Below are 9,526 nucleotides of genomic sequence, written 5' to 3'. Positions count from 1 at the left end.
TGGCCATAAAGTGACGGACATGGTCAGCAGCAATACTGAGGCTGTGGTGTTTAAACTATACTTATTCAGTACTAGGAAGCAAAAACCGTTCCAAGAAATTATCCCCCACACCTTTACACCACCACCCCACACTGCTGATACAAGGCAGGATGGATCCATGCTTTCATGTTGCTGACTCAAAGTTGCAGGTGAAATGTTGCAGCAGAAATTAAGACTCATCAGATCAGGTCGTGTTTTTCCAATCTTCTGTCATCTGTATGAACGGTAGCATCAGTTTCATGTTCTTAGCTGACGGGTGTGGTCTTCTGCTGCTGCAGCTCATCTGCCACAAAGTTTGATGTGTGTTCAGAGATGCTCCTCTGTATAGCTTGGTTGTAAGGAGTGGTTAAGTTACTGCTGCCTTCCTATCAACTAGAAGCAGACTGGCATTTTGAGCCAGAGATCTGCTACTAACTGGATATCTTCTCTCTTTCAGACCATTCTCTGTAAACCTTACAGATGGTTGTGTGGGGAAAATCCCAGCACATCATCAATTTAAGATACTCAGATCAGCCTGTCCAGCACCAACAACCATGCCATGTTCAAAGTCACTTAAAGCGACTTGCTTCCCCATTTTGCTCTGTTTGAACTTCAGCAGGTCTGCATGCCTAAATGGACCAGGTTTGTGCCATGTGATTGGCTGATTAGAAATTTGCAATGGCCGATTTAACAAACATCAAAGAAATGAGTCTCGCAGGTGCTGGAAGATAGATTTTTGTGGTTTTCGGAGCAGCCCGTGGTTTCCAGCGTTCCTCGGACCTCCTGTTTGATAGAAGGTGTGTGAGTGAATGTAGAGCTGAAATCCAATAATGTAAGTGCTGTGGGATAAACATCTTTCTTCTGGAAGTTCTCATGTTTTTGAGATAGTTAAAGCAGTTCAATTTTTACAATTTATTTTTACATATTTATAGTAAAACCCCCTAGCTCCATTCACTCCTACTCACTCAGGACTATCTGGAGCACCCCCTGCTCATTCCCTGGCTATGCTGCAAATAATTAGCTCTTGTCTCAACTTAAAAGTTCAACTGTGCCACATGAGAGGGAGTCACCCTCAGCTGCGAGTCCGATTGTGTCCACTGTTCAGTTGTTGGAGGTATGTGTGACGGTGGAGTCGTTCGTCACGGAGGCTTGGCGCTGTGTGTGCGGCCGACAGTGAAGCAGCAGACAGAGCTCCGGGGAGACGCTGCTGGAGAAGGCAGAGTAGATCCAGGGATTGGTGCAGGAGTTCAGACTGGCCAACAGCATCAGCAGGGTAAACGCTACACCTGTACACACACAGGAGGAGGTCTGTAAATGGCACAGGTGATTGCAGAGCTGCTTGAGGGTGATGTCATCAGTACCCTTAGAGGTACTTATTGTAGGTTTTTGTGTTTAATTTTGGAAAGTTTAAAAGTAGTTTTAAACTGAAACAATGACTTAATTCCCAAAGCATCTATGTAGTGTGTATTGTACAAACTGGAGCCTATCCCAGCTGTCACAGTGTGAGAGGTGTCCATCACAGGGCAAACACAAAGAGTCACAACCAAACAGTCTCACATCCACACCTACTGCATTTTCCTGTCTGTTACAACAGGAATGAGTAACTGCACTAAATATTTCTGCTAAGGCGATGCCCCCTGGTGGCGACAGTTTCAGTTAAAGGTCGCAGAGGGTGTATACGAAATGTACCTTTAAGTCATTTTTGTGATGTTTGTGTGAGCTATTAAAGATTAAATAAAGATTTAGAGGTTTAACAAATGCGATGCAGTGATATAAAATCCTTAAAATTACAACAAGTTGGTCTATCGGGACTAGGTGTGTGTGTGTGTGTGTGTGTGTGTGTACCGTTCTGAGGCGGGTCGGGGTCCCAGGCGGCCCACAGCTGGACGCTGAAGAATGGGGCCCAGCACAGCGAGTAGACGAGCACAATGACTAACGTCATCTTCACCGTCTTTGACATGGCTGCTGTTACCTCTCCACCTCTGGCAGGGGGGAGTTTGGGTGGGTGCGGTGAGCAGACGGTGGAGGGCGCTGCCGGGTCAGGCGGGACGCCAGCCTGAAGCTGAGCTGACGGGAGCACAAAAACATTCCTGTGATTTGATTGTTTATTACAGAAGGATCGAGGAGGCCCACTCTCTGGACTTCCTGTTTTATAGGAATTTCCTAAATTGCTTCTGGAAATTTTCATTATGACTTTGAGTCAATACACTAAATAAAATTCAATTTTTATGAATTTTTCATATAGCTTTTTATTGTAGTAAAACACCTGAGAGTACTAGCAATGTTACAGCACCATGAGCTACACAACAGCTGATTTCAGGCATGAAACAAGCAGCAAACTCCAGTAATTAGTCACCTTCTAAGCTGAGCGCCCGAAGTATGAGTAGAAGTGGTTATGTGGATTGTGGAGGGTTCGGCGTTTATCTGAACAACAACCAGCATGTCAACTATAACCGCTGACTAGGAAACAGTCAGATTAGCTCCAGTCTCATCTTAAAAGTTCAACTACTTATTCCTTAAACATCAGTGGACTCAGATGTGTATTTGTGTGCCGCTCTTAGGCTACGGCTTTTTAATCACATGGTAATGCAAGCCCTGCTTAATCAGCCTCCTGAGGACCAGTGAGGCCCGTGCTGGCCATAAGAAATTACTGCAGAAGCCCAGAAAATATATGCATCTCATAACAGCTTGTTTCAGAAGTGAGGGGCTGCACCAAGGCTCAGGATTAGATACATATGGATTATTTCATCTTTGAATCATGCAAAGCTACTCTAGAGTCCAACAATGGTCACTTTTCTATTTGATCTTCCTAATATAAAAGTCCTACTTTATATAAGATTAAAATGTCATTTTAAGCACTACCTAAAGCTGAAGCAGGCTGTACTCTGAATGAATCTCACCAGGGTGAAGAGCAGCAAAAGTGTGAATATCACAATGTGACGTGATGCTGCTGGGCCTGAGTGGACCCATTGGCAGGTGCTGGTAGGTGGATACAGAGTCAAAACTACTGTGACTCCCAGAGTTGTTGAACACAAGGGGAGAAGCATAGAAGGGGACATTAGACTTTCCTCTGCCTCCTCCTCCTCCTCCTCTCTGGGTGTGTTTTCTCACTTGAGGGAGAATGGTGGGGGAAAGGCGGCGGTCTGATTTCAGGTACAGATTGTTGTGAATCTCCTTAAAGATGCGCACCTGAGGGAAGAAAGATGAAAGAGGGTAAATTTTTGCTTTCAAAAGCATTTTCTGGTCCTCTCTTTTCTACCTGGCAGACGGTGATGATGAGAACAGGGAGGATGAAAATGGCTAGGGTCATCCATGTCACGTAGGCTTTGAGGCCCCAGGACTCAGCGAAGTTGCCCCAACATTCATACACACCTGGAGCCACCTCAGAACGGGAAAAGATGAAGACCTGCAGCGCAAAGAGATCACTGGAGGCAATGATGAAGACACGCGGTCTGATTTTGTGTTTGCGTTCACTTCAAGCTTTAAATTGGATCTCTGGTGCTAATTTACAGCTTCATATTTTAATATGAAAAAGGGATGGTTGGGAATATATATCAGAATGGACTATCACCTTTTTTTATGTGTGCTGTATTTCACCTACATTTCAAAAGCAGTAAGTAAAAGTTACATGTTAAACCACCGCCTGTGTTTCAAAGTGCAAATGAATCCTAAATGAGTTTGATGATCGGCTTTGAAGTTAAAAGCTTGAGACCGCAGTGATACCCCTGTTCTTTATTATGCCCTTATGTTTAAACATGAGCGCATCACCTCGTGTTCTGCGCTTTTTAATATTAATCCTGAAAGAAGACCAGCCTGACAGTAATCAGCGCCTCCGTTAGACTCTCTGGAGCAGATCTGTGCCCACTCTCTTTGTTTTGTTCTACCTGCGGCAGGCTGAGCAGCAGCGACAGGACCCAGGCCAGCACTATGAAGCTGTTCCAGCGCTGCGTGGCCCCGCTGCGATGTGCCTGCAGGGGGCAGCAGATAGCGTAGTGGCGATCCACCGTCATGGCCACAATCATGTAGGAGGAGGCGAACATGCCGAGGACCTGAAGGTATTTCACCAGGCGACATAAGAAGTCAGGGCCGGGAAAGCGTCCCTTAGCGTCCCACACGAGCTGGGGCAACACCTCCGAGAGGAAGAGGAGAGGGAGGAAGGATACACGGGGTTATTATCTTAGTGTGTTATTGTAGTCACATATAGCAGTGTAGTTTCTGTGTGGAGAGTTTTGATTTATGGTGCACTCTGACAAATTTATAGACTTGTTTGCACACTGAGTTGGTAGCCAGTCGTTGGCACTTTTCCAAATTTTTGGTCACGTTTACATGTAGGTGTAGATATTTTACAAACTTGTGCAGAAATCTGCAAACATCAGTGCACCTTTAACATCTGAGTTACAGATTTATGTACACATTTAAAACTTCATACCTCTCCACACACATTTTCAGATAATACCAATTACTAACTATATGCATGTCATGGCGTGCAATACACAGATAATACACAGTGTGAATGTGTGTGTGTGTGTGTGTGTGTGTGTGTGTTACCTGAAATAGCGCCACCACCAGGTCAGCCACGCAGAGGTTGAGCATGAACTGGTGCAGGGGGTTGTGGTGTCGCCTTCGCCTAAGCAACACCACCAGGACCAACCCGTTACCAAGCAACGCCATCACTAAGATGACCGCCAGCACCACCACCTCGGCCACCGCCAGCAGGGCGTCTCGCTGCCACTCTGTGACATTAGCACCCGTGGGGGTCTCGGAGACCACTGACCAGTCGATGGACGGATATGTGTCAGTTATCACGGAGACTGACATGCTGGCTGGGAAATGAGAGGAATGCCAAAGAAAGACAGAGTGGACCTTAATCATCATCATGAAAGCAATTTAATTGCAGTCAGCTATAAAACAAGCAGGACTGATATGTAACCATTATCTGCAGTGCATTGAACTGCAGTCTTTCTAATGACCAACAGGCGGTGAAGCGGGGTCTGCTTTTGAGAAAGTAGCATCACTCGGTTTCTCTTTTAAATCCACCCCTCGCTCATCATGTCCGGCTTCAAAACACCAAGATGGCAACAGCCCAAGTCTTCTCCTGACTCATAGGTGTCGTCATTCAGACAAGACTTCCACATCAGTGCTGGTATAGGAGGACAAGAGTCCAGGAAGTGTCATCTCTTCTAGCTGTTGCAGCACCTCTCTCTGTATAACCTGTGAATCACTGCGCGTCTGCACTGATGTCACTGAAAGGGCAGTAAAAACTGGCACAATCGTACAATCATCTCTTCAACCTGGCTGCACCGGCTGCAGCAGGTTTCAGAAACTGAGTGGGGCACGACCAGCCAAAGCAGCACCAGAGCTGGGCTTGCACCAGGGATGTGATGTCACTTTTGGCATTCACTGCTATTTGAGAGGATGACAATAGTGGGTATAGTGGGTCTTTGAGGCATCACAATGGGATCTCAGTAATGGGTGTTGTGACAGTTGCAATCCATCTTTTATATACAGTGTATTATTGTTTTTTTAGGAACTTAAATGCAAGTACCTCAGAAGTGAACTAAAGTACTCAAGTAAATGTATTCAGTCTTGATTTTATGTGTTTTCAGTGACTATAAAAAGTTTTGTTGTTAAATCTTTGGATTTGATTTTGTATCAGGTGCAGTTTTTGCTAATTGCCAATTAGTTTGAAATGCTGATCACTGGAAACTGGTCAAACAACAGGGACCTTATTACCGCCTTCACATTTGCTCTGAGGGGCCCTCTCCGCATGCCTCTGTGATTGTGTGTCTGTGTGTGTCCTGAACTGTATAAACTTCTGTGTACACACTTTCAGTCTCTTTGTTTCACAGTGATCTTTGTTTTTCTGAATGCTGGGACACACACTGTGATGCTTAAAGTGCTCTCTGGTTTTGTTTGTTTAGGGCAGAGGTGTCGATCTCTTTTTTTTTTTTAGTTAACGGGACACAAAAAGACTAATTTGATCTCAAAAGGGCCGGACAAATAAAACTGTTAATAATAGCCTAATTAAAAAAAAAAACACTTTGAAATGTTCCCTTTCTTTTTCTGTCAGAATCACACTCTGAAAAGGTTCACAAGTAGTTAAACTTTTTTTTTTTTAAATAAAACTGAACAGCTTGAGATCTTCTCCGCACTCGGTCAGCTGTCATTACTCAGAAATGCTGCCACTGTAAATTTTAAAAATGAGCCAAGGAGGCTTCTTTGCTTAACCATCCCACCTCTCTGAGGTCACTTATAAGGTTGTATTACTCTGATGATGATTCAGACCTTTGCTCTGGCTCAGATTAAATTAACATTGCAGACAGCTGCTCTCATGATGTGATCCATTATTTAACATCTAGCAACACAAAATCAATAAATTACACCAACCACTGACCACGTGTTTGCTTAGGAATACCTCAGTGTGGCTGGAGAGAAGGAGCCAGATAAGCAGTAGAGGATGGATGGATGGACCAAAATTAAAACAGAATAAAAACATTGATCTTATTATTTGAAGTTGTCCTCCCTGAGTTTTGCTCTTCTGTAAATAAAAATTCTCAATTATAATTTTGCTTTCCCACAGTTATAATCAGAAATAATCACAATCTCAACATTAATAATTATTTATAATTTATGATGAACTTTATGCATACGTTCAGAAAGTAAGATCTATATTTACTCATCTGCCTGCTTTCCTCAGTGTTCAGGCTGCTAGTCTATCCTTTACATCACTGTCAAACTCAGTCCTGATATCATTACTCCAGTCCAATCATCTGCCCACCTTCTGAGAGCCAATCAGCTTCTGTTCTGTATGCTTTAAATCTCAGTGCTCTTCTGTCATTCTGCCTTTCAGACTCGCATTCATGCAGCCTGCCTCCTCCCCATTTACACCTCACACTTACTCAGAGCTCCATCCAAGCCTCCATCTTCATCTTCACCTCTACCATGGTGTAAACTCTGGGGGATCCTGTTCTAATTACCATCATTGCTGTGTCTCCGTTCTGCTGTGGTGGTTCATCTGAGTCTAATTGCCATAAAGGTTTTACTTGAGTTCTGTATCTCAATAAATCACAGCATGTAGTTGAGCCCTTCTTCAAAGTAACAAGCAAAGTCAGACTTTCCAGGAAATGCAGGTGTGCAAAGAGTTTTTTGGGTATCCCAAGTACCTCTGGCCAAGTATGATTTTTACAAGCCTGTTTCTGGGTACTTTTCAGTGTTTTAGCTGCTCTGCACTCAAGCAAAGTGTGACAGACAAAGGCTGCATGCTCCATCACCAGATGCATGCAGCCTTCGCAGACACGAACCACTAACTGATGAGATTGTTTTGTGCATTAGATCAGGATTTGGCATGGTGTCATTTACAATGCAATGCACAGCAAACCACTCATATATTTTCATTATCTGAGCTGCTAATGAGGTCATCCTCAGTTCAACAACATTTGGAGGAGAAGACTTTGGTATATTTGGGGATAACAATGCAACCTCCTTTAACTGTTTACTAAAAAACAATTTGTTTCTGGGGCATTTGACTTGTTTAAAATGCCTTTAGTCAAGCTGTCATCTAAATGTAACCCTTTTTTTCTTGTTGTGGTCTCTCTGGGCTGTGGGTATGTGGTGGGCAACAGTTTCTCTTAAATGCATCTTCTATAATAAACACCAACACAGCAGAGCAACGTAGACTCAGCTGTTTACTCAGCCATCTGTTTTTACTCAGAGTATGTTACACTCAAAGCAGTCCCACCTTAGACCCCCCCCCTCCCCAGCTACGAGCCAAAATGATCTCCATCAAGGTGCTGCAATAAATAACTTAAATGTCACACATGAAATTATAAAGTGATTGATTGCAAGGCTATAAAATAATATTGCACAATTTAATATGCAACATAAATTAATATAATCTATACAAACTGAATAAAAGGGAAATAACCTAAGGTTACAGAATGTAATGAGACACTTGCATCACAAATGTGCAACTGACAAATCTGCAGCAACTGTGTGACACAAACATGTCAACATGGACCAAAACCTCTGGGTCCAACCCAGCAGTAGCAGCAAGGTGTACCTTATAAAATGGCTGGTGAGTGTATAGTGATGTGAGCCTACACCCTGTGCTGTTGATCCTGCATAAAATTTGGTCACTTAGTGTCTTGAACTGAAAGTTTAGCTTACATAACACAGGAACATTAAATTTATGCATCATGTTAAATTAAAAGAACACACAGTTGTTGTGTTGCCAGCTCGAACTGTCCCTTAATGACGGTGTGGGGATGCAGATAACTCAATTAATATTTGCCAGACTACACTCCTGGTTTTTAAATAGACTTTATTATTATAGAGCTTTTTCAGTGTAGTCAAACTGCTGAGTACACACACTAATACTACTAATAGGTTGCTATCTACATACTGTGCAGCACTTTGTCTGTGATGCTGTGTTCAGTACAGCCTGTATTCCATGGGTTGCAACACTATAGTTTGGGGTTCCTCGGTAAAATCAGAGGCTCTGCTGCCAGTAGGCCTGTCCACGTTTGTGATTGGCCAGATTGTTGTTTCCCATCTCTGCTGCTTTCATGTGAGCGTGCTTGTAGCTAGATTAGGATATCCTGGGATGACTCATTGAGCTGATAACCATCTTCATGTGACTGCTTAGCCTGATTACCAATGTTAGGCTAAGTGAAGCCAGATAAGGAAATGAGATCCTGGATATGTTGAACTTGCACTGTAATACAGGCCTCAGGTTGGGACCCACTGGACTAGATAAACCCACATTACCTTGAAGTGCAACAACACTCTGGTATGTTAGTGATGGGCTGTCATTAGCCATACATTAACATCCCACATGTTAATATCTCAGAACAACAACTGTTCTGCAAGCAGTGCATGATTAGTTTTAAGTAAATGATATGAGTACTTCCTCTACAACAGGAAGCAGAATTAAATGAAAGTGTCCATAAGAACAGGGTGCCCAGCACACACAGCAGGTTTAAAATGTCTCACTTGAAAAACAGCTCAAGTTATGATTGTAGGTTATCAATATGAAGAATGTGTGCAGTGGGGGAATGTAACTAAGTACATTTACTCAAGTATTCTACTTACGTGCACATATCTGGTACTTTATTTTCATGCCAGTCTTTACTTAATTCCTCCTTTTCTTTCACAACATTTATCACATTTTACAACATTATCATTTTGCACATATAAATAATTAGTTTGTTATAAATGAAACCTACTAAATACTCACTAAATACAAAAATCATCTACAGTGATTTTCCAATTAACTGACTGAACTGACAGCTGCTTTAATAATCATTTGAAGCATTTGTGGCTGGATTTCTAATTTCATTCCAAATTTTGACAATAAGAAGAATCAGCAGATTAATCATCAATAAAAAATAATTAGTGGATGGAAAATGATTTAAATGAACTCCAACAGTAACGTCCTGCACCGACATGAATGCACACAGTAAAAATAATCCTCTATATGAGTAAAAGTTAAACTTTTTTCTTCTAAACG

At 42.6% G+C, this 9,526-nt stretch overlaps 1 protein-coding gene across 1 annotated transcript; it reads right to left on the bottom strand.

Annotated features, from left to right (window-relative positions):
• Positions 1 to 1,007: 1,007 nt before the first annotated feature.
• LOC115783775 (vasopressin V2 receptor-like) lies at positions 1,008 to 4,836 on the bottom strand. Its single transcript, XM_030734766.1, has 6 exons — positions 4,567 to 4,836; positions 3,903 to 4,148; positions 3,278 to 3,424; positions 2,919 to 3,207; positions 1,864 to 2,085; positions 1,008 to 1,304 (listed from the first exon to the last, which is right to left on the bottom strand). Exons 1-6 carry the CDS (start codon positions 4,834 to 4,836, stop codon positions 1,120 to 1,122), a joined length of 1,359 nt encoding a protein of 452 aa, XP_030590626.1. The 3' UTR covers positions 1,008 to 1,119.
• Between the last annotated feature and the right edge of the window lie 4,690 nt (positions 4,837 to 9,526).

Source organism: Archocentrus centrarchus, chromosome 7, assembly GCF_007364275.1.
Source record: "Archocentrus centrarchus isolate MPI-CPG fArcCen1 chromosome 7, fArcCen1, whole genome shotgun sequence".
In the NCBI taxonomy this organism is placed as follows: domain Eukaryota; kingdom Metazoa; phylum Chordata; class Actinopteri; order Cichliformes; family Cichlidae; genus Archocentrus; species Archocentrus centrarchus.
This window is presented reverse-complemented; position numbering and strand designations above follow the sequence as displayed.